This window comes from Salvelinus sp. IW2-2015, linkage group LG4p (assembly GCF_002910315.2).
Source record: "Salvelinus sp. IW2-2015 linkage group LG4p, ASM291031v2, whole genome shotgun sequence".
Taxonomy (NCBI): domain Eukaryota; kingdom Metazoa; phylum Chordata; class Actinopteri; order Salmoniformes; family Salmonidae; genus Salvelinus; species Salvelinus sp. IW2-2015.
Window position 1 is genome coordinate 8688386 of NC_036841.1, and position 25863 is coordinate 8714248.

The following is a 25863-nucleotide window of genomic DNA, read 5'->3' on the forward strand; positions in this document are numbered from 1 at the left end:
TAAGTCAATATCATAAATGTTCAATCGAAAGCCCAGTTCTTCAGCTGCAGATGCTTAAGTTAATTTATAGTTTTGTATGAGAAAATGCACTGGAATTAGAAAAGGTCTGTAGCCACCAAAAACCTATTCATTACATTGTCCAAATAATATGGCATCTTCAACACATATTGTGAGGAAATGCAATAATCAACACAATACTATATTTGCATTCACACAAACAACATGATAGTACCATCATGTATACATAGTCCAGGCGATAAGTGAAAAAATATATATAAATTATTTCATAAAAGCATGAAACTTGGTACAGGCATGATTCCCAAATGAATTTTTATTGAAAAAAAATATTTCAGCTTTATTTAACCAGGTAGGCCAGTTGAGAACAAGTTCTCATTTACAACTGCGACCTGGCAGTTGTAATAATASCGTTGCCATGATTCTATCTCAGTCACACCTTTTCAAAACCATTATTTGGGGTGTAGACCAATGCGATACACAACTTCCAACATGTTCCTTTTTTAAATATTGGTCAATAAATGAGCATAGTGTATTCTTGTGGAAGTTCCCTAAAAATAACACTCACCCTGTATCTTGTCCAATACAAATTAGGTTTCAGGCAATAAGAGAAGATAAACAGTGAGGCATTTATTTGGGTCCCTCAGACATCCGTGAGGAATTGGTGTGGTTTATAGCTTGGCATTAAACAAAAGGCTAAACAAATTAMTCAACATCAGACTAATGAGAGACTGGAATATTGCAATCACAGAGGATAAACACAATCAATAGAAGAGCTTCGGAAATGATACCGACACAGCCCAATCCAGCGGGGATAGGAGTTTTTTCAAAGTCGACATCAGCCCATGTACTGTAAACATTGGCATTACTAGARACATGCAAAAACATAGTTCTTCAGAGGCAGCACAGGTCTGCTCTTCCAGGCTGAGTTTGTGGAGATTGGAGTGTGCAGTAACCCTGGTGGGTCCCTGTAATTGGTTGTACACTGATGCCAAAGCCAGCATCTATCCACAGAAAACAACTTGTCTATGAGTTCACTACAGAGGTGTTGAGTGAAGTTTTCCTTGTTCAACATAGTGCAATTTTGTTTTCTAACCTAACTTCAACACATAACCCTAAACTGAACCAATCACATTTGTTTCCTAAAATTAACTAATCACATGTGTTTCTGTCCTCAAGTCAGAGCTGCCTTCAGAATAAGACGGAACCGCAGGGCTCTCCAGAGGGTGGTGCGGTYTGCCCAACCCATCACCGGGGGCAAACTGCCTTCCCTCCAGGACACCTACAGCACCCGATGTCACAGGAAGGTCAAAAAGATMATTAAGGACAACAACCACCCGAGCTACTGCCTGTTCACCCCGCTATCATCCAGAAGGCGAGGTCAGTACAGGTGCATCAAAGCTGGGACCGAGAGACTACAAACAGCTTATATCTCAAGGCCATCAGACTGTTAAATAGCCATCAGTAGCACCCTAGAGGCTGCTGCGCTATATACATAGACCTGAAATCACTGGGTGCTTTAATAATGGAACACTGGTCACTTTAATAATGTTTACATATTTTGTATTACTCGTCTCATATGTATATACTCTATTCTATTCTACTGTATCTTAGTCTATGCCGTTCCGACATTGCTCGTCCAAATATTTATATATTCTTAATTCCATTCCTTTACTTTGGATGTGTGTATATTGTGTGTATTGTTGTGAAATTGTTAGATATTACTGCACTGTTGGAGCTAGAAACACAAGCATTTCGCTAAACCCACAATAACATCTGCTAAACACGTGTATGTGACCAATAAAATTTGATTTGATTTAAGGAAAACTCCAATCTGCAACAGAGGCTGGACACTGACGATGATGTGAGACAGACATACCACTCACACAGGTGTAGGGGTCGACTGTCCCTTAACTGCATGCTAGACAGCATTGTCAACTCAGGTCTCCCTCTGGTTCCAGGTAGGCGGCAGCTGGGGGAAGGTGGTGGTGGTGTTTGTGTTGGTGGTGACTTCCCCCTCCAGCAGCAGGCCCAGAGTGGACTAAAAGCTCCATTTTAAGTAGCTCAGGTAGCTTGTTAGTCAACAGGCACAGTTGTGGCAGACCTTGACCAACTCCCGTCTCCAAGGTGACCAGACAAGGGGCAGGAGTCTACAATAAATCAAGTAGAGGAAACAAAAAGAGAAGCACAGCAAAGCAAGTTAAATCTTGATAAACTAAAAAGACACAATTTCTAATAAAAAAGTAACTGCAAACCCAAAATAATTAATAGATACACACAAAAGTGCTGGTCTTCAATTTGAGGGGAAACAAAGGAGGGGAACATGCGACCTAGACACCCTGGATCTCCATACTACTGTAGATGGGGAATAGATTAAACTCTGAAAGACTTTGAGAGATTATGTCAGAGGTAAAACATCACTCTTGTTTTGACAGGAAGATTAGGACACAAAACACGAAATGTCCTTACATCAAGTTGTTCAACAAAATTCTTAATTGAACTGTATATTTATGTTGAATATCTACCTAAGTATATCTAACTGATATCTACCTTGATATCAATTTCCTCAATAAAACGTTTTGTTGTTGACCTATTTCTATACAGAGGTTTTCAACAAAGTTGTATATTCAGCAAATAATTTTTTCATGCATCAATAAGCATCTGTCTGTCTGGGAGATTTAATAGAAACTTGTTTGTTTTCAGATGGTTGCTGAGTTTTTCTGCACTGCAGTAGTAGATGATGCTTTGCTAAGTGAAGATTTTAGCCCCAGGTAATAAAAAGTCCTGTTTACATCTAAGTGGGTCAATGCATCACTTCTCTCATTTCCCAGTCTACTTTAGGTATTTTAGAAGAGGGCAATCATAGCACATACCAAAAATCTAACTAATACATTTAATTTGGCCTCCAAATCAGAGTTCTGTTGGGGATGGGAGAGGACTGGCTCATTAAAGGAGAGTTCAGGTTAAATCAGGACAAGAGTGGCAGAGATCGAATATCCCCAGCTCGGATAAACCCGTTGGCCAGGCTTTTTAAGCTGCTGCCGGTGCTGAAACAGTGTCTGAAACCAGAGCCCCAAAGCCCCAGGTGTATTTATACGCTGGAGTAAATAGGGATGAGCAGGCCACAAAATATAATTGGAAGTCTGTGCAACAATAACCCAACGTCAGAGTAAATAAATGTTGCATTTGGGTCTCTAATTACACAGAGATAAGGATTCAACAAGTGAGAAAGATGCTATTGATAGAAGGATGCTGTTTGTTTCCCAAAAAACTCAACAAGATGATTGATACACAATTGACTCTCATGGAAGTTTTATGCACATAATCAGAGGTATGAGTTGGTTGTCAGATTTGTAGTCATACCATAGAGTACCACAGTATGAGGAAATGGTTCCAATCGTGTTTCCACCATTCTCATAGGGTATTTTAGAAACACTTAAAATAAGGGCTGTATTTCGTGTAGGCTTAACCTGACGTGACGTTTTGATAACCATGTAAATCTCCTAGTACAAGGCCTGTATTTACCCCCTTCAAAATGAAACACTAATTAGCTGCTAATGTGGCTATCATAAAGAACTACAAATGCCATGATGATCTGGGCAAGACTGCAGAATCGAGGCAAAGGTAAGAATCTCTGGATTAACTATCTAATGTTAGCTACATTTAGTAATGAATAAATTGGCAACATTTCTTTAAATTGACAATTCTGGGAACTGTCTTGTGCAAGTTTTATATTGACACAATACCTGAAGGCAAAGGTGTCAGCTAGAGATGACGTGCAGGAGCTTGCAGGGATTTGTAGTCTTGCATGATGTCTACTTGATGCTAAGTGGCATTTTCGATTCTGATATTAAATAGAGCCGAATATATTGATAAAAGTCACCTTGTCCGAGAGAGATTTACATGGTTATCAAAACGTCACGCCAGGGTAAGCCTACACGAAACATTTTAAGTGTTTCTAAAATTCCATATGGGAAAAATTATTAGAACCATTTCCCTGTTTGACCTCTAGGTTTTATGGGTATTATGACAGCGCCACTGTGGGGATGTATAGCCTACTTGTATGCATGATTACGTGTGTTGCTTGGTACATAATCAGTGGTGCTGACGACATAAATGCATCATCATCACGTGTGATATGGTCACGTTTGCCTGGTAAATCAGACTGACGGCAGAGCTCAGTCTGGTTTAACCTGACTTAAAGAGATACTTCAGGATTTTAGCAATAAGGCCCTTTATCTACTTCCTCAGAGTCAGATGAATTTCTGGATACCATTGTTATGTCCCTGTGTGCAGTTTTAAGGAAGTTGCTAACTAGCGTTAGCGCAATGACTGGAAGTCTATGGGTACATAGACTTCCAGTCATTGTGCTTCGCTAGTTAGCATTGTCTCACAAAACTACCTCTAACTTCCCTTATACTGGACAGACATAAAAATTGCCAAAATCCTGAAGTATCCCTTTAAAGGTCTAACACAGCTGTTTTTATGCTAGTATCATATAATTTCTGGGTAACAATTAAGTACCTTAATGTGATTGTTTTCAATTTAAAAGGTCAAAAAGAAACTGCTTGGCAAAGAGCACTTTCTCAAACAAGAATTTAGCTAGGACTGTCTGGGAGTGGTCTGAGTGGGGAGGGGAAAAGTGAAACCTAGTTGTTATTGTCAGAGAGGTTTGGAACTCTCTTTCTTATTGGTCTAATTTACCTCCTGTTGATGTCACCAGGCAGGCCAAAAATCCATCCCACCAAAAGCTCGAAAGATTAGATTTTTTAATTTTACACAATAGTATCTTATTCCTTTCACTTTGTTATTTATGTCTACTTCCATCATCCCTTTCTAAGGATATATTTGTTTTTAAATCACTTCAGGCAGGGATGTCATGCACCYATTATTTTAAAGGGGGCACAAAGTACGTAATGATGGAGAATTTTGCAAACACCTGAAACATATTTTTCCTGCAATCTAGATCCATAATCATTATGCCTAATTCTATGTAAAAATATGTCTATTTTCCTGCATAGGTTATCTAAGCATACCTCTTTACCTGTTCAATTATATGTGGGTGGGGGTACTCTTTGCCTGGTCCAGTAAGTGTGCCCCCTCCAAAAAATACAGCTGACAGATCATTTTTATAAATAATTATGATAAAACGTGGACTTAAAAATTAAGGTTAGTAATTAATTTAACATCTGAAACAAAAAAAAACAAATCTGAGGGGGCACGTGCCCCTGTGCCCATATGGGCATGACGCCTCTGCTAAGATAGATACTGTATGTAGTCAACTCCAAAGGTCTTACACCTACACCTAGTGGCTAAACCATAATACTACATATTGAACAAACTGTTGAAGGAATTCTCCATCCCCCCCAAAAAAGATAACAATACAAAACAAAATGACCTGATTTCTTTAATTTGATATGTAACTTCTACATATCTGAAACAGTGATACTGTCAGTATCATATGGGGGGGGTTCAGACAATATTTGAAACAAAATAAAGAACCCACCTCAGAGATGCTCATATCTGAATATACAGGGAATACTGTATCATCTCCTCCTTCAATCAGTTTGTTTTCATTTCAATCTTTTGCACATCTTAGCCCACTAGTCCTCTAAACTATGTGAGGTGAAAAATGTATTTCTTAAATTAACGTTTATATACATTTGGAAATATAATATTGGAGAAAATAAATTAACACAAATTGACAGAGATGGCTTCCTCCTCAGTTTTTAGGTTTCCAGGGTTTCCTCAACAGTGCATGTGGCTAACCTCTGATGTAGGCCTGCTTTGTTCCTCACTGACACTTTTATCACAAATTTGTAATTGTACTTGTAAGTATCGTACTTGCATGTATCAATGGAAGAACAGCACCAGAGCATTGTTTAAGAGCCTCCTTAATAATCAATATTTGCAGAAAGATTAGATCAGATAGATTTAGAGGAGGCTAAACAAAAGCTGACTCAATGAGCAGAGAACATCTCTCTGACATCACTGAGACATCAAGAGAAATCAGGTTCAATCTTAAGAGGCGCTCACAACAATTTTCATGGCCCAATGAAATGCACATACTGTATAAGGTCACAATGAAATCTACACCTGAGAAAAACATGTATTTCCCTACCATGGGACAGGTCTTTTGTATATTATATTTCACAACTGGAAGAATGAAAGATGTTTTCTAGTGCAGTGGTCAACAACTATTCTGCCATAAGACCTTACATTATGTAAAACAAACACATACAATTTCCTAACTACTGGTTATTCGACCAGCCTCACCAAGGCTCACCTGTGATTGTCAATAGTGCACTTTGTGCCATCGAGACTGTTTCAAACAAACCAGGTGACAAGCCACCCAGTGAAAAACATTTGGCACATGCTGTCTTAATGACGTCATTTTCTGGTTGTAAACTAGTTGTAAACCAGTTTTCTGGTTGGGAAGAAGTCATAAAACCAGATTTCCAACTAGTCTCGGTTACAACCACATAAAGATGTATTTTTTATGACGAGCTCAGGATTTCATAGTAAATATGTCATATGTTGGTTGTTATCTTGTCACATAACACATTACAACCAGGCGAAGATGTATTTTTCTGGTTACTTACATTAACACAAAGTTTTTATACAACGTGACCATAAAGTCATAAAAGACATCATATTGACCACACTGCAATCCGTTTAAATGGATGAATAAGTGGTTGTACGTACAGTATTCAAGAGAGCATGAATTAAGTTTAGCAGGTTTTTTCCCCCAACGAGATCAACTTTATACACACAGAAACACAGATTCCACGCTGGGAAACATCTGTGAGATGACTTGCGGCTACAGTCAAGGGCTTTTGAGGATAACATTTGCCCTCGTCAACAGTTAATCTGCAAGCGGGACAAGGAATGCAATTGCTTTTCCAAACACAAACAATTCTGCTCATTTCTTTAGGTCAATGTTCTCAACCTTGTGACTCCCTTCTGGCACGCTGTTGACTCGCAGCGGTGTCATATGTAATGGTCCATGTGCTTGCTGTAGCCAGCTGAGTGATAGCCTCCACAATCAACCAGGCCCTGAGACTTACAGTAGCCCTGCCCTCTCCAACTTCACTCTCTTCTCTCTCTGCTCTCACTAACAACAATACTGTCAAATGACCATATGTACAGTACAGTACATCCAGGTCCAACCACCCATTGACTCTGGTGGGGTCTCTCACTGTTATTTGAGCAGAAACTTAAGCCTCAGGATGAGGCTGAGCAAGTCTGCTCTCCAGGGAAGCGGATGTCATTCCTGAAGGAGGGTCTCCCTCCAGTTGAAGCTGTGGTTGGGTCCATGTGTGAGGGGCAGGATGGGCGGGTCCACCAGCTGCCAGACCCCTGTGTCGCCCTGCTCCTCGCAGGAACAGAAACCCAGGTAGGGGATCTACAGGAGGGAAAGAGGCTCTCGTCAGCCGCAACAAAGGCAGTATGGGTGGAAAGGCAGGGGGGGAGAAAGAGAAAGGCAGACAGAGAGAGAGACAGACAGAAACACAGGCAGAAACACAGGTACAGAGAGACCGGCATAGAGTGAAAGTAAGAGTGAAAAAGAGTGAGGGGGAAGACACAATGAGATCAAAAGAAAAGATCACATTGAGCGAGTAAAATAAACTCCAGCTGACCTTCCTGACTACTTGGATGAAGTCCTTAGAGGTCTGGGGGCTGCGGCCCTGGAGCTGTCGGGTGCAGGCCTCCAGAGAGGAAGCGTGGGCAACAATCAGTATGTTGTTTCCTACAGAGTGGGAGATGAGGAAATGAGGGAACGGAAGAACAACACGGACCAAATGAATCCCAATGTTCATCCCACACATGATGTTTCTGTATCACATCTGGGTTAAAAAAGTATTTGTTTTCTTTCAAATACCCTGAGCGTTTGATTGAGCCTGTCTAGAGTGGAGTGGGAGATGAGAAGTGTTTGCACTTTTGGGATCCGTCTTGGAATCCGTTGATTCCATTGCGCCAGGCAAGCTCAATCGAGCACAGCCAAAGGATTTGAAAGATAAGTACTAATTCAACCCAGGACTGTTTTTTAAATTCACATCCCATCCAAAGCCACACCAGTGACTGAACCCTGCATCATAATTACCCATGTTTTTGCAGTCAAACAGAATGTCTTTGGTCACTTGGTAGCTCCGGCTCATGTACGTGTCATAGGACTCCGACACGCTAAGTTTGCTTATCGGTATGAGAGGTCTGTGGGAAGAAACAGAGAGAACATGTGAGACAGAGGTATTGCTGAAAAGGCTCTGGCCCCATCCAGTAACAACCCTTAGCCCCTACCTTTACCACTTCATGTACGTAGGTCAGAAGGAATTAAATAAGCATAGGCAATATCGTAGTCGCTCCATCATTTTCTATGATAGTCTTAATGGAATGTTGACCATATTATTTGTATATATCTGGTTTCTTTATAGCTGTGCCTAGGTCCAAGGCTAGAGGGACTAGGGGTTGGGCCTAACTCTGCGTTTACACATCGAAGCGGCATCGTGCTGTGAAACATTGGAAGCCATTCGCTTTCAGTGGTGTGAAAAGTACCTTATTGTCATATTTGAGTAAAAGTAAAGATACCTTAATAGAAAATGACTCAAGTAAAAATGAAAGTCACCCAGTAAAATACCAACGTGAGTAGAAGTCGAAAAGTATTTGGTTTTATATGTACTTAAGTATCAAAAGAAAAAGGTATAAATCATTTCAAATTCCTTATATTAAGCAAATCAGACGGCACCATTTTCTTATTTTTTTAATGTACGCATAACCAGGGGCACGGCACACTCCAACACTCAGAACTTAAGTTACAAACGAAGCATGTGTTTAGTGAGTCCGCCAGATCAGATCAGAGGCAGTAGGGATGACCAGGAATGTTCTCTTGATAAGTGTATGAATTAGACAATTTGTCTGTCCTGCTAAGCATTCAAAATGTAATGAGTACTTTTGGGTGTCAGGGAAAATGTATGGAGTAAAAAGTACATCACTTTCGTTCAGAATGTGTGAAGTAAAAGTAAGAGATGTCAAAAATATAAATAGTAAAGTACAGATACTCCAAAAATAACTTTCAAGTATTTTTACTTAAGTACTTTACACCACTGTTCATTTTAAATGTAAGGAAAGCAAAATAAGCAGAGTGGGCGGGGGACTGTTGAGCGATGCGAGCACGGACGTGGAAGCTGAAAAGGGCAGGCAGAATTTTCTTCAGATCCTCAGTGATATCGCTATGCGAGTGACCAATCGAATCTCACCATAGCTTCCAACCCCTACTGGATTGGCTGACAATAGCTGTTGATACATAGCACTACCTAGCATGCTTTCAAGCTTGTTAGCACCCACATGAGGGCGAGGCTATCGTGGCTAGACGAGTGACGCTTGTATAGTGTAAATGGCCAGTAAGAGTACAGGTTGGAGGTGAACCAGGAAATAGTCTTGCCTGTATCACCTGTATGTTGTGTCAACAGTGAAGTGGGATGCAGCCAGGTCTGTGGGAGGGATCCAGGCAGGAAGAGAGCTCCCAGAGACCCACTTGGTCCACTCGAATAGCCCTGGCTCCACTCTGATCTTCAGCTTGCCATCCTGCTGCAGACCTGCAAGAGGAGACAGAGAGGCACATCAGCAAAAGAGGAAGACTGCAGCCTCTGCTACACACAAAAGCCCTGTCCAAAAACAACCCGTAGTCCCCTAGCCCCTAGTCCCCTAGCCCCTAGGCACTTATGTAGATCTGAAAGCATTGGATTGAAACGATCGGATTAATGTAAGCGATATGGAGACAATTTCCCTTAGCCTATCAGCAGTGGCGTATATTCATGGATGCCAAATTTTTACAATATATATATATATATATACAGTACCAGTACCAAAAGTTTGGACACACCTACTCATTCAAGGGTTTTTCTTTATTTGTACTATTCTCCACATTGTAGAATAATAGTGAAGACATCAAAACTATGAAATAACACATGGAATCATGTAGTAACAAAAAAAGTGAAATCAAATATATTTTATATTCGTTGAAGTAGCCACCTTTGCATTGATGCAGCTTTGTACACTCTTTCCTTCAGCAGTCCTCATGAGAGCCAGTTGATTTGTTAGAAAAATGTTTGGTTACTACATGATTCCATGTGTGTTATTTCATAGTTTTGATGTCTTCACTATTACTCTACAATGTAGAAATTAGTAAAAATAAACAAGAACCCTGGAATCAGTAGGTGTGTCCACATTTTTGACTGGTACTGTATATATAATAATAATTTACTAATATATATATTTTTTTAATCTTTCCGCTCTCTGTGCTTCATAATTCTCCTTCAATTCACAAGAGGCTGAATGTATTTCACCGGAGAATGCATCCGAGCGAGCAAAACAGCGCCCTTCTGTCTCTGTATGTGTAGGTCATCTATCTGAGACTGTTTGGTCCAAAAGAGTATGACATTGTTGCCACCCGTATAAAATAATAGCCAATCAGCATTGAGCTAAACTGAGTGAGCTCAACTGTGAATGGTCCTGGCGCACCAAAAAAAGTCTCAAGGGAAGCCAGTTTGGATTTGGCGTCAAATCACATTGAGAGCATACGTCATTGACAGAATTTTTTTTAATTGTTGCATCTCGTTGTGTTGTTGTCCTCTGGTGGCTAGCTAGCTAGCTAAAAAGTGTTCCTTTCCTAAATTAGCCATGGATGGAGATAGAGATTTGGACTTGTGGTTTTACTTAATTCTCTGTACTGGCCAATGATTATAACGGCAATTCTGATCCAACCATTCATTCATACATTGTCCCCCTGACCTGAAGGGATGGAAGTTCAATATGTAGCTAGATGTAGAAGGTTTATGTTAACTAGCTAGCGTTGCCAATGAAAGGAAGTTAGGCTAGCGAGTAAGCATTTTAGCCAGGTAGCCTAGGACAAGAAAAAATAAAAGCGTGTGCTGTATGACACAGTAATAGACCGTTCGTCAACATGAAAGAGAGGAGGATGTCATTGGTGTTTCTCTACAAGTAGGGTGAGCCAACATGTTTTTTCTACTTGCACGAATGTGCACGCAGACACACATACACACAGAAATCAGAACCATGAACAGCCACATCATATTTAGCTTACGTTGATTGGGCTAAATAGTTTTTGGTATATTTTAGACTGTATTAGACTAAGCATAAGTGATTTGATGATGTTGATATTTTGAAGTTGAAAGGGTGCTGTTATAGTGGAGGCAGCTCGTGTTTTCTTTGTGACTTGCGGTAACTCCGTGGTTCTAAATCAATAGTTGTTTAGTATTCTGAAAATGTTGGAACATTAACTTGCTGTTGGTCACTGTTTGTTACATGCAATATGCTTTGTGGAGTCCGGTTTTGTGATGAATCAAAGGTGTAGTTGAAATTATTCTGCCACTGTGTCTTATTGTCTGGGCCTTAGGCCTATATATATCATAGTAAGGCATATGAACTAACCGGTTATAGAGCAAACAATGCGATTATCACAACACATAGGTTTTAATGGTTTTTTTTCTGGCTTCCCCAGTGATTTTACCCATGCACTGCCCATCAGAAGGAAAGGGAACTACTATCATAATGACTAATGGTATCAAACCCCTCTCAGATCTACATACAGTCAGTGCTTCGGGGGAAAGGGTTGGGGGGGGGGGGGGCTCTGGACAGTACCAGAACACATTATATGCTCTCAACTATGTTTATTGACAACATTTCAACCATTAAAGGGGCAATCCACAGTTGAAACAATAACAAAGCATACTCCCTGCCACTGTTTCGGGATGGGGCCGGAGAAATTTAACCATTTTCAAAGCTATGGACAGAGATATGGATGCAAGAACTGACCATCCATGATGTAATATGATAGTTTTAACCATGTTTGTAGGCTATACAGTGTATGTTTACATTTAGTTTGTTTACAAACATTGGAGTAAAAAAACATATATTTTGGTTCTGATGGGGTACGACAGTTGTTAAGCTGATGAAGCATTTATAAATTAGATTGTTTACATATAATTCCGATTCAGATTCACATCTACTTTATTATCCCACCAGTATCCCACCAAATTAATTTGGTCATGTGCTTGAAAAGACAGTACATAAAACATGAAAACACAGAAACTACACAAAATAATTCATTCAAAGTGCAATATCTTCACATTTAAAGTGAAAGTGCAATATACTATATACTGGAGGGACAAATAGACTATCTATTATACAACCTAATGGCTGTTGGAGTAAAAGAGTCCCCATATCTATCTGTTTAAATTTTCTTTTGAAGAATCTCTTTCCCCTTGTCCGGCTGCTGCTGTGACTGAGTTTTGAGTGAAGGGGATGAGTACTGTCCTGTAAAATGCTTTCACGTTTTAGGAGGATGAGTTTTGTGTACAGGTTGGTGGCTGATTCATGATCTATACCAATTATCCTTCCCGCCGTCTTAATCAAGCGCTGAAGCTTGACTTGGTCTTTTACTCTCATGTTTCCGAGCGCGCATATCAGACCAAAGTACAGCACACTCTGGACAGATTTATAGAACATTTGTAAGATAAGGCGGTCAACATTAAAATGGTTCAGTTTGCATAAAAAAAACATTATCTGTTACAATTTCTTTATCTTTGCAAAGGCACAGTCATTGAATTTCAGTGTATTTTCTATTTTGATTCCCAGGTATTTACATGTGGTCACTCTATCGACTGATTCCCCATTGATCTTCGTAGGTGGTAGTGGAGTTTTGTTCCTTCTGAAATCAATTTCCATCTCTTTTGTTTTCTTAACGTTTCTTTCAAGAAAGTTATTTGCACACCACTGGACAAATGTTGCAGTTTGTCACGTTCCTGACCTTATTTCCTTTGTTTAGTCTTTGTTTAGTTGGTCAGGACGTGAGCTGGGTGGGCATTCTATGTTTTGTGTTTCTATGTTGGGTTTGTTGTTTGGCCTAATATGGTTCTCAATCAGAGGCAGGTGTTTGTCATTGTCTCTGATTGGGAACCATATTAAGGTAGCCTGTGCACTGTTGGTTTGTGGGTGATTGTTTCCTGTCTTTGTGTTCTGCACAAGATAGGGCTGTTTTCGGTTTTCACATTTATTGTTTTGTAGCTTGTAGTGTTCACGTTCTTATTCTTTATTAAACATGTTGAACACTAGCCGCGCTGCGTTTTGGTCCTCTCCTTCATCCCAGGAAGAAAGCTGTTACACAATTCCTCTATCAAAACCTTGAAGAGAGGCTTGGTCTGGGTGGAGGAAACCCTCCACAGCGGTGTCATCTGCATATTATTTTAAAAAGTGCGGGCTGCGTCAGAGGCTTGACAATCGTTTGTGTACTGATGAGTTCTGGCTAAACTTGGAATATTGTTAATTATCAGGTATCCTATTGAAATATTGAGTGCTATAGTCTAGGGTCTACACCAGAAGTTAATGGTTATCTGTAGGAGGAATGTATATGGTGGAGGCAATTAAGCTTGGAATGTAATGAGTAAAGTAAAGGTAATCACATGTGGCAGACACTGATAAGGATGGAGAGATGTGGTTTAGTGAGGAAGGGGGTCGAGGTCAGGTCAGGTCACATTAAGGGAGAAAGAAGAGTTTATTGCCCGTATCACTTAACTTCCTGCCTAGCAATAAAGATGTAATGTTTAGAGAGGAGACTCCACCCAAATTGGGGTATATACACTACCACTGGTGGAAATGTGTTTTTATCTGTTCAGCTGTTCGATCCTTTGGGTGAATAAACTTGGTTGGAGCTTTTATAGTGTCCGTCAATTTCTTACTCTGATATTTAGAACCTAACAGTACAGTGTGTATAGTATCGGTGAAAGCACGTAACCCTGAGGGGCTCCCGTATTCACCGTTCTAGATGTAGAGATGGCGGAGGTAAACTTCACTTGTTGAGTACGGTTCCCAAGGAAACTATTAATCCACTTGATCAGTAGAGAGTTGAAACCCAAATTCACCAGCTTATCCACCAGTAGGTGGGGTTGAATGGTGTTAAATGCGCTACTGAAGTCAATGAATACAATTGTCATTAGGCTATTTGCCTTTTCTAAATGTTGGTAGATATTGTTCAGCATGTCCAGTAACGCATCATCAACACCCCTGGAGGCGCGGTATGCMAATTGGTTTGGCCTGTTGTTTTTAGGTATTGGGAAAATCAGCGACTTCTTCCATGAGTCTGGAACTTTCCCACTGTTCAGTGACAGCTAGAACAGCTTCTGGAATGGTAATGCGGTATCCGCTGCCTCTTCCAGGTCATCGGTGCTGTCCGTTAGGGCCGCCCAGTCATTGGACTCAAAACAGTCCTGGAGGCCTTCAGTAGCTTCAGGAGTCCAGCTTTTAATCTCCACCTTTTCGGCCTTCTCTCCCTGCAGACGCGCTTTGTAGACTGGCATGAGCTGAACCATGTTATGATCCCAACCCCCAAGATTGGGTAGTGCTCTGGAAAAATACGCACCTGGGATGTTACCATATCAGACGTCCAGACAGGCTTCATTTGGGGTAGGACATGTAACATATTGCTGATATGATGGTAAATGTTCAGATAGATTGCACATGTTAAAGTCTACCATGAATAGCTTTACCTCTTCAGGTGACTCTGTCTCAGCCTGGGATACAAGGTCATGAATCAAGTCGGCAGCTATTTGGATGTCAGCGGAGGACGCTATGTAAACAATAAATAATCGGACCTGATTTACTTCCTGTGGCAGGTCGTATGGCCGTAGGTTAAGAGCAATGAGTTCAATGTCTTTAGTGCAGACCTTGTGCTTAGTTGTAATATGGGCAGGATTGCAGTACTTCTCATTGATGAATGCACAAACACCACCACCATTTCTCTTACCACAGTTGATGTTTCGGTCCATTCTAACAATAGTGTAGCTATGCAGCTCCACAACGGAGTCGGGATCCTGTTCCGTAAGGCCTCAAATAGACAGATCAAGCAGGCTTGTCGGTACTCTGAGATGTATTGGGTACAAGCCCATAACTCCTCAGTCTTATTCCTCGTGCTTTGTACATGTCCATGCATAATAGATGGAAGAGGTGTTCTGAAGGGCTGTTTTTTCATCCGATTCTGAATTCCCCCTCTACTGCCACGCTTCATTGGTTTAGAAGCCTTTCCTTGGGAACAGGTTGATTGTAATGATGGTGGTATTCCATTGCAGTGTAGACTTGCAGCAAAGGGTCGGAGATTAAGCAGGACATCTCTTGTGTATGATATCCGCTGTTACGGCTCGCTGTATCCATTGAGGGCTAGGTCGACAGCTTGTTTGGTGCGTTTCACAAAAAAAACGGATTAAAACTAACAGCCAAAGTACTGTTATTTGCCTCATTATTAATACCACTAAAAACTTGGTTGGTTGAGGTAGATCGCAACTTTAAAACACTTTAAACAGAAAAACAAAAACAGGAAGAGACGAGCACAAATGACCGTGTCGCTGCAAGAACAGACGCCACAACACGCCAACCTCAACCCCTGTAAAATGGATGTAGCAACTGCAGATTGCCTCTTTAAGTCTTCATCAAGTGTTAGAGAGGATTATGGATATGTAAAAAAAAAAATCCTAAGTAGGATTTGTAGTGGCAAGTAGCTTACAGGCTGGTTACCTTTGAGGATGTTCTGAGCAGTCTGGACACAGCGCAGAGAGGGCGAACAGTACACAAAGTCTATCACTGTGTTGCTCTCCAACAACGCCTCGCCTGCAACACAGACAGACAGATAGACAGGGGAATAGATTATTATCACGCTGCAATGAAACATGAGATATGGAATTGGGCAGATAACATAGCCTACTACTATGTGTTGACAACCACATACCCACTATTCGCGCTTGTGTGGAACCAAACACAGTGATGGGGGTGTCCATGTTGTAATCTCTGTGTCCTCCACTCCACATGGGCAGGCTGACTGGCATGTTCAGGTTAGTGCGCACATATCTACCTGTAGAACAGAACACCACAACACAGTACACTACTGTTATGATTTCAAAACCTACAAACAATACTGCTCTTTTATCTATCCAATCAAAAACATCAGATTCATCCAAACAGATTCATCCAAACTCAAAATGTATGACTCCTTTGAAAGCACACTTGCTCTTAGGATTGCACCTCCAGTACCATTGGTCTGACTCTGCTCACCTTTGGAATCAGAGCACAGTGAAAGCCAGTGTTTCCCAAACACCACATCCATCCGCTCACCGTGCCGGCAGACAAACAGGGACCGCTTGGGCAGCCGAGAGTGATTGCTGCCGACCCGAAGCACCTAAGAAACAATACAGTGAATTGGGGATTCAAATCCATAACATTTCCCAACATTTTCGAGAATTGATCAGTACACCAGAAAAACAGCTTTGCTATTGAAGCTAGTTTTGTCTTTTTATATTTGTTTTTTATTAAAAAAATTATTGTGAGAAAAAAAACGTACAAACTAAAACTGAACATAATTCATGATTGTTTTTAATTCTATTTGAGTTCGTTTTTGGAGTCAAAGATAATATTTTCCGTGTAGTTTTAGTTTTTCAAACCTGTTTGTTAATTCTTTTATTTCAGTTTACTAAATCATTTTTTCATGATTCGTTTTGTTTTCGTTTACTATAATAGCCTTGAATTGAAGTCATTCTTCAAGAATAAGAATAATCCTTTTTCATGACTAAATGCTAGGCACTAGTTCTCCTGGTCAGGAAAAGCTCCTGGCCCTAAACATCACAAATGCATGGTTCAGTTAAAGAGACTTCTGTCCAGTACCTGCATGGGATGACAGATGAGGCTCAAGGTGGGTGTGTCCCCAGGGCTTGTGTTGTCGAGGAGACGGTTGTCCAGCAGCCCATCGAATAGGCCCCTTTCCCTGCTCACTTTGTCCGAGGGGGCGGAGCAACTGAAGAAGGAGTGTGATCTGCACAGAGTAGAGGACACAGAGGACAAGAGTAGAGGACAGGGTAGAGGACACACATACTCACTACTACTCATTCATCACTACTGACTACTGAGCAGAACTCTCCACGCTCTTCTACAGTTCCTTCGGGATTGAATGAATTGAAATGGAATTGACCCCAGCCCCCATGTTGTGGACCGAGAGCTGTAAGTAAGAAGCTGGTGAAAATAATACATTCTCAAACTGGCACAGCACATTCTGAGGGCTCACCCGTGGAAGACCCAGGTGTCACACTCGTCTGCCCGGCTGACGTAGTTCTCAGGCAATAGGCGGGACAGCCCCGTGGCCAGGGAGGACCCGTAGACCCAGCCCTCGCTAGTGTTGTTCTGCTCCAAGGGAGACATGAAGACAAAGTCGCCCGGGACCAGCTCCAGCTCGTCCTCATTCTGAGGGGCGTAGGGATACATTACGCGCAACGTCTGCAACAGAGGGAGGGAAGGACACAGCTTGAGAACACCCATGCCTTATCTAGCACCAAAATATAGTACTATGCAAGGCTATAGGTGTAAATGGGCAAGCTCGTAAAAGGTCACTGATATTTACAGCCGTTTCTAAATTAATTATACTGTATATTCCCATTGATTCTTGAAGAATATCACTTATTATAAATGCCTCATGAGCTTGTATTGTAAAAGGTACAAGGTCCATGTCATGGTATTGATTAGTAGAAAGTACAAGAGTAGTATTGGATGTGAAATGAAGGTGGACAGGGTTTGCGTCAGAAAACAAAGTGGTTATTATTACCTCATGATTGGCAAACCGTATGTCCCGGGAGAAAAGGACAGCCAGCCAATCACAGCCTAGCTTCACCTCGATTCCCTTAGCCAGCTTTTCCAGGGAGGTCAGGTGACTGGTGGGGAAGTGGTAGGCTAACGTCACATGGAGCTGCTTCTTATGGGGCTCTAAATGGACATCTGAGACAGAGAGAAGAGGAACGAGTGAATAAAGGTAAAGAATATGAAGAAAGTCACCTCCTGTGTGCTTGCGCGCACACACATTTTCTTAATGGGTGTTATGATAAAGACCATACACTCTTAGAAAAAAAGGTGCTATCTAGAACCCAAAAGGGTACTGGAGGCTGTCCCTATAGGAGAAGCCTTTGAAGAACCCTTTTTGGTTCCAGATAGCACCCCATTTGGGTTCAATGTAGAATCCTTTCCACAGAGGGTCCTAACATGGAACCCAAAAGCGTTCTACCAGGAACCAAAAAGGGTTCTCCTCTTTTGGAACCCTTTTTTCTAAGATTGTAGGCAGCTCGTGAGTTTCAAGTTTGGGGAAGCTTACAATTTATCCTACCATTTCTACCTATCTGCGTGCCATGGAACTATAGGCCAATGCAGCAGGAGCCTATACCTTCCACTTTCAACTAAGTAAAATACATAGGCCTAAAGCCAACAAATAAAAACAGTAGAAAATATCCTGATGAAAATCTCTACTCCACCTATCTGCCTCACTTTCTATCTGTTTTGAGCTATCCTTAGTGAAGTGCAACATTGTATCAACTCAGCAGGTTACGTGCTCAGGCGGCGCTTGCCCTCAACGTTATCAGACCAGAGAAACCACACACATGCTCATTGCTCACATGGAGGACTCCAAACAAAAGTCAAGGAAAAAATTGACAAAACTCCTAAATGATGGTTATGAAATAAACCAAAACGTGTTTCTCACAAGTGTAGCAGGTTGTGAACTCTGCAAATAACGTTTCCACACTGAGAACGAGAGCAGTAAATTACTGTAATACATGCGTTAACAGAAATGTATGTAACCAAATGAAGGAGATTAATGCTACATTTACTAGGCTCACTGGTTACATATGTAATGTTGATTGATAAAAAATAAACAATCAAAGGGCCAACAATTCACACAATGAAACAATGAATGTGCAACAATTGGCGGGAGACAGCTGAGAACATTCTGGAGAGCTGAGTGCATTCTGGAGATTGGGTGTGTGTCCAGGTGTCACAGGCAGAGAGAGTCCCTACCAGCTTTTCTGGCAGCCTCGGAAGCAAAGTCAGCAGCAAACTGCTTGAGGACCTCTGCGATCTGCTCCTCAACAAAGAGGCCTATGAAGTTGAAGGAGGTGTAGAGCTCCAGGGGCAGGGGGCTAGGGAAACGACCCCTCCATTGGTCCACCGTGGCCTGCAGGGCCTCCAACAGGGCGTCCACCTTGTTGTCTGCACACTGGGGGTCAGGGTAGAGTCTGAGTATCACACAAACACTGAGTCTTACATCAACATTAGTGCCAGTTCTCCAAACACAGATAGTCTAGTCCTGGACTTAGAAGTCTGCTCAATTGAGAATCGCCATTAAAAGCACCTTTTTGTCTGGGACTAGGATTCATCTGTGTCTGGGAAACTGGCCCGTACTAGACAGATGATACAGTCTCTTGACCTCAACGGGACTTCCTGGATAAATACACACTTAGAAAAAAGGGTTACAAAAGGGTTCTTCACAGTCCCCATAGGAGAACCCTTTTCAGTTACAGGTAGAACCCTTTTTGGTTACAGTTAGAACTATTTTGGGTTCTGTGTAGAACCCTTTTAACAGAGGGTTCTACATGGAACTCAAAAGGGTTCTACCTGGAACCAAAAAGCATTTTTTAAAGGGTTCTCCTATTGGGACAGCCAAAGAACACCTTTGTGAGTGTAGGTTCAATTAAAATGTTAAAATAAAGACTCATACGTCAATGTTAAGTAACATAATCATAATACTTCATGGTGAGCTGAATTAGAGGAGCATCCATGTGTTGATGTATGAGCGTGAGGCGTGTCATTTCCCCCTAGGCTCACCATGAAGAACTGGCAGAGTGTGATGTGGGGGAAGATGTTGTGGGCCTTGTTCTTTCCGCAGGTGACGCGGGACTGCTGCCAGAAGTGATGGAGCTGATTCTGCAGGGGTCCGCTAGGGCGCAGGTACAGGACGTACTCTCTGGGCAACGGGTCATCCAGGAAGGGGTCATCCACATGGGAGAACAGCCTGATGAAGAGGAGGAGGAGGAGGAGGAGGCTTAACAATGACTGAGGTAGAAGATGTGTGTGGGTGGGGGTGGGGGGGCTCCAATGTAGCTGTTTTTATCTCAATATCAAATCATTTCTGGGTAACAATTAAGTACCTTACTGTGATTGTTTTCAATTAAAATTGTCAAAAATAAAGCAAAAAATAGCTTCTTAGGAAAGAGCCAAGCAAGAATTTAGCTAGGACTGTCTGGGAGTGGTCTGAGTAGGTAGGGGAAAACTGAAAAACTTCCTTTATTGGCAGAGAGGTTTGGAACTCTCTTTCTTATTGGTCTATTAACTAATTTACCACCTGGTGATGTCACCAGGCAGGCCAAAACTCCATCCTACCAAAACAAGCAGACATTTCAGGCAGTCTTTTCAAACAGCTCGTACACTAAAAGGGCATTATCATAACTTCCACAATTTCACAGTATTATTTCAACCTCATAGTGTGGAAATATATATAAAACACTAGAACATCTAGTTTTTGACTGCAGTGAGCTTTGAAAGAAGTAGAGTCATTCACACCTGGCTAAATAGTAAGAGTACACACATACGCAGTACAGCAGAGGGCAGCATCACACTTACCATAACATTATCACAGTTCAACATGGGTCATCTCTGGGAGTGTATGCATGTGTGTGTTAGAACTCACCAGTCACATGCTGCCTGTACATTCCTGCCTCCTGTTGATACTAGTGCCTTCAATCTGCAAAGACAGAAAACAGTGATGGCTACAATGCTTCCCTTTGAAGGTTTTATTTCCAATGCTTGTATGCAGTTTCCTTACTTGCATGCACTTATGGTATATTGTGACATTGTTCCTAAAATATTATTTAAGAGATGTTGTATGGTAAAGGCATATATAGCCTACGTATGGTGCATTGAATCTCACTTCTCTTTATAGCCATACTGAGAGGGACAAAGTCAGAGTTCACCATCTCTGTTCGCTATTTGTTTCAGATAAGTGACAAAGGCTATATCCCAAATGGCACCCTATTGCCTATTGGACCCCATCGAAAGTAGTGCACAATATAGGGAAAAGGGCGCCATTTGGAGGAGACACAAATTCACACAGTGGTAATAAGCAATACTGAGGTAGAGTTCACTAAATGCATTCTTCTAAATGTTGGTAGATATTGTTCAGCATGTCCAGTAACGCATCATCAACACCCCTGGAGGCGCGGTATGCMAATTGGTTTGGCCTGTTGTTTTTAGGTATTGGGAAAATCAGCGACTTCTTCCATGAGTCTGGAACTTTCCCACTGTTCAGTGACAGCTAGAACAGCTTCTGGAATGGTAATGCGAGCTGGTCTGCGCATTTGCAAAAGCAAGGTCATTTTCGACGGTCATACATTGTCTCTTTGGTTTATAGCCTGTGATGGTTTGTAGCCCTTCCCAGGCTTTCATACTGTCCTTGTCCTTGAAAAGGTTTTCTAATTTGTCTTTGTATGCTGCCTTGCACTCTTTCATTTTGCTTTTGAGTTGCCTCTGAATATTTTTCCTTTCCTTGTTACTGCCACCTGATTTAAACACTCACTTTTTCGGGTTGAGAAGCTCTTTTAATTCCTGAGTTACCCACGGTTTATTACTGGGGAAGATGTTGCCTTTCTTTTTGGGAATAACGAGATCCTCACAGAAACAGATGTACTCAGAGACGGTATCCGCTGCCTCTCCCAGGTCATCGGCGCTGTCCGTCAGGGCCGCCCAGTCAGTGGACTCAAAACAGTCCTGGGGGCTGTATCTTTAGTCATGGGGAGTATGGTTTAGCAGGAGTGGCACAGCCTTTATTATTATATATTTATTTTATTTAACTAGGTAAGTTAGTTAAGAACAAATTCTTATTTACAATGACGGACTAAACAGCTCAGTCTGATATAGTGGACAGTTATGCTAAGCTAATCATACAGTTTTAATAAGACACTCCAGAGGAAAGGGTGGAGGAGATTACTCAATATTGTATGAGTGTGACTTAAACACAGAGGTGTGAAATAAACAACCCACCTCACATCATTTCCACTCAGCCATTTCAAATGTCAAAATCAATTCATCTATGAAAATAGACACACATGCTCAGTCACTCTCCAAAATGGCAGACTGCACAGTATGTGACGAAATGACTAGCTCTACTACTGCGTTGTGAGACAGCTTCCTCAATCCGGCAACACCTGGAGGCCTGGTTAACAAGCAGTGGAGGGAGCATGCTGAATTATTCTTATTAGGCCCTCAGAATCTAATTAGAGACTACTCAAGGGAAGGGGGGAAAAAACGTGGAAATTGCTAATGCGATTTTCCACTCTGGGGACTATAATCTCCATGGCACCCGCAGTGGTGGAGAACAAGAGAGGACCTAGTACCGAGACCTGGCGGACACTAGTAGTGAGACCAGGTGGTGCAGAGACCCTCTCCAATGTAAATGTTTATGTACATTTCTGACTAACGGGAGGGATGCAGAGCGCCTCAGGGCTCTGATCTAGGTCTGGTTTGGACAGGGCATGACTACACTTAAAAGTGGTCTGGGACCAAATACAATATTGCTCCAGTTCAGCTCACTTCTGTACCCGCACACAGGTCGACGCAATAGTGTCAAAAGGGTATGGGAGGGCAAATACATAGGAACAACAAACTCAATGTGTGCATGTGTCTCTTCAATATTTCATCATACTCCACGCAACAGAGGTAGAGTGTCCCAGAGAAGTGTTGCCTTCCTCTCCTGCATCACACTCCCCAGCAGAAGCCCCTAGGGAACCCCCAAGTGCCAGGTCATCTGGAAGAACGACATCACAGCTGAAAAGGGAGATTGTTCAGATGTAATCTGCAAACAGAAACTTGAGTCAATAACCACAGCTCCGTGCGTCCGCTGAGGATCCCACACAGTCCCTGATCGCTCGTTCCTCCTTCTMTTCATCCTCAATATCTGCCATTGTTATATTCATCTTGCCTATTCATCTTGCCTATCAACAGAATTCCCACTCAAGTGGGATAGTTCACTACTTGTACGTCTTTAAAGTAACTGTCCAGGGGAAATCCCTGTTATTCTGTTAACTCTTACACCAATCATTTTGTTGACTCATCCTGTACTTGTATTTGTGGCCAAAGCATAAATAAATAAACAAATAAATATATAATTTTTAAACACCTCAAACTTGAATCTCAAACAGACCGCTTCAAATGTCATCCTCCTACCCCAATTCTTAACAACCCAGATTTTGGTCCAGGATTGCTGGATGCTGGCTTTAACTTTTGGCTTAATAAGGGCATACGCAGACTAAATKACTTATTTGCTGATAAGATTTTATTGTCATTTGAGCAGATGGTGGAGAAATATCGACTCCCAAAGCAGGACTTTTTCCTCTTCCTACAAGTAAGACATTATATTGTGAAGAGCACCACCTTAATTGGTAACCCTGATATGTCTGTCATTGAAATAATGCTTTTTTTYCCACGAAGGAAAATGTCTGTAAGTCTGTTTTATGATGCTTTAAGGTCCTTTTCTGCTGTCGACACACAGAGGGTGAAACAAGTGTGGGAGAAAGAATTGTCTGTTACTATTGACGAAGAGATGTGGGAGGACATTTGGAGATATGCAAAAACAATATCTATATGTAATCGTACTAGAGCAATCCAATTAAGAATAATACACAGATTGCATATATCCCCAAATCGCAGACATGCTTTTAGCCCCTCTTCCTCTTCTCCTCAGTGTCTTAAATGCAAAACTGATACAAGCACCCTAACACATTGTTTATGGTCATGTACCAAAATACAAAGATACTGGTCTGGTGTTCTGCAAGAAATTTAAAAGATCCTAGGGGTTGATCTAGAATCTAGATCTACTTCTGTGGGTAAGAGGAGGCTTTACAACATCCTTACCTTTGCAGCGAGGAAAAACATCCTTTTACAGTGGATTAGTGATAAGGTTCCTTCTATTAAAGATTGACATAAGATACTATTTGAATGGGTGCCTCTGGAATATCTGACATGTACATTGCATTCTAAAACAGATCAGTTCTACAAAGTATGGGAACCCTATCTAAATTACCTAGAACCTGAGGTATCAGCTATTATGCTGCAAAGATTCTCTTAGAATGGTGGTGATCTATGTATTTCAGAATTACACTGTACGTTCCATGTGTGGAACCTAACTTCTTAGTTTAAACTGAGCTTTTTTGTTTAATTTCTGTTTGTAAGTTTGTTTAAAATGTATGTATTGAGAGACGCAATGATGGGGATGGGGTGAGAGAAGCGCCGAGTGGGGAGAGGAAAATGGTGTACGTATGTATGTGTGTGTATGTGTGTGTATGTATATGTATATATATGTATATATATATATATATATATATGCGCAGGTATGTGTAAGTGAGTGCTGTTTTTTTTTGCTTTGTCTCTGTTGTTGTATCTCTTAATATGGGTGAAAATTGTGAAATTCCAATAAAAATACTGTTACAAAAACAAAATGTCATCCTCCTGAGGCGGATGAGCTGGCCAATCAGTTTAATCACATGAATATTTTTAAGGACCATATACGCCCACACCATTCCAACATGCTTTATTCAAAAATGTTGGAAGCAAAACTATTTCACTTATATTGTAATTAATTATAGGTCATATTTCATAGAAATATGGAAACAATGGACAGTTACTTTAAAGGGGGCTATAGTTGCCAGATCAACTGGGTGCCCAAGCTAAAATTGAGTTAGACTGAGCTAAAACCTGGGCATTAGTTTAGGTAGCTAGTCTTCAGGTCTAAGGAGCAGTTACTCCTTAAACCTAAAGTGCGTGTGTTTCCACACCACCTCTGCTACATCTGTGTATATGACAAGCCCTGTCCCAGAGTGGAAGCTAAATGTGGCCTATGTACCAAGTGTGCATCAGAGAGGTGTAGCAATCTCATCACTCTAACTGAATATGTTAGGTGCATAACACAATCATACATACAAAAGCCACAGTTGTATGAGTTCAGCTACATTCAGCTCAGAATAGTTCAGACCGCAGTGGAAAAAACAGCCATCTGCTTTTGACTTGTGGCTTGCTCTCTGTTCATGAGATCCCCTGTGAACCGCACAGGCCTCAGTCCAACCTCCTGAAACAGGTAGCGAGAGCCTGTCAGGCTGTCTATGGGCTGCGCTGAAATGAAACCCCCAAGAGTAGCGCAGTGCTTCCCCATCCACACTTCATATGCTTCTGACAGGAAAAGCCTCAGAAGTACATCAGCTGAGGACAACGTGGTCGGTCTTTCTCAGATCTGAACGAGGTGTAAAATAAGCCGTGGTCACTGGTATTTAAAGGTGAAGATCATACGCCTGGCAATCAACGGGAACGGCTGGAATGAAGAGAGAATCAACGTGACTGCTAGATCCCGGCCACATGTGAACACATCATCGGCGAAGTTGACAGAGACACTGAAAGCCAGCAGGGCTGTGCTGTGGTCATCCACCACAGTAGGATGAGAACTACATCAAGTATGAACATGGTGTAAGAAACTGACTCTTAACTGATCCTAACTTCTGTTTTTTCTGCTCCCTGAATTAATTTGAATTCAATTCAACTTTCTTTTCCCCTAGGGCTATTACAATAAATGAAGTTCCCAGAATAGACTTTTGATTGAGCAGTAAAGTAGTTTTACCAGGGCTGGAATCAATTTAGAAATGGATTTCAAATGAATATCATTATGACTGAATTTGAATTATATTTGAAGAGTTATTAGACTGTTGTGTGCCTGTAGCATGGAAGAGCTTCATCGTGAGGTATTCATTTACACTATTACCCCCACACACCCATGTCTTGCTCTCAGTTTCCCAACCTATCACATTTGTCCTACAACGACATGATATCAACCATCCCACAGGTCCATGTTCACTTGTAATCAACTACATTTTGCTCTGTGAGTTTGGGTTCAAGGGAACCGAGAGGCTTGGATCCAGTTTTTTCCAGAACGGATGA

General features: G+C 41.4%; 1 protein-coding gene across 2 annotated transcripts in view; it reads right to left on the bottom strand.

Annotated features, from left to right (window-relative positions):
- Positions 1-331: 331 nt before the first annotated feature.
- Positions 332-25863, bottom strand: part of LOC111959876 (ubiquitin-associated and SH3 domain-containing protein B) — a 40520-nt gene continuing 14988 nt past the window's right edge. Inside the window, exons 2-15 of one of the 2 annotated variants that reach the window (XR_002876733.2) lie at positions 20576-20629; positions 19714-19900; positions 18907-19105; positions 17669-17838; positions 17135-17343; positions 16738-16885; positions 16132-16255; positions 15809-15931; positions 15598-15690; positions 9464-9608; positions 8120-8226; positions 7656-7765; positions 7215-7420; positions 332-2165 (exon numbers count right to left, since the gene is read on the bottom strand). Coding sequence is in view for 1 of the 2 variants with exons in the window: in XM_023981717.1 (XP_023837485.1) it covers positions 7283-7420; positions 7656-7765; positions 8120-8226; positions 9464-9608; positions 15598-15690; positions 15809-15931; positions 16132-16255; positions 16738-16885; positions 17135-17343; positions 17669-17838; positions 18907-19105; positions 19714-19900; positions 20576-20629 (1807 nt within the window). In the remaining variant the exon portion in view is untranslated. Of the gene's footprint in view, positions 2166-5409; positions 7421-7655; positions 7766-8119; positions 8227-9463; positions 9609-15597; positions 15691-15808; positions 15932-16131; positions 16256-16737; positions 16886-17134; positions 17344-17668; positions 17839-18906; positions 19106-19713; positions 19901-20575; positions 20630-25863 lie in introns of those variants that run through there. The other variant, XM_023981717.1, reaches the window with a different exon arrangement.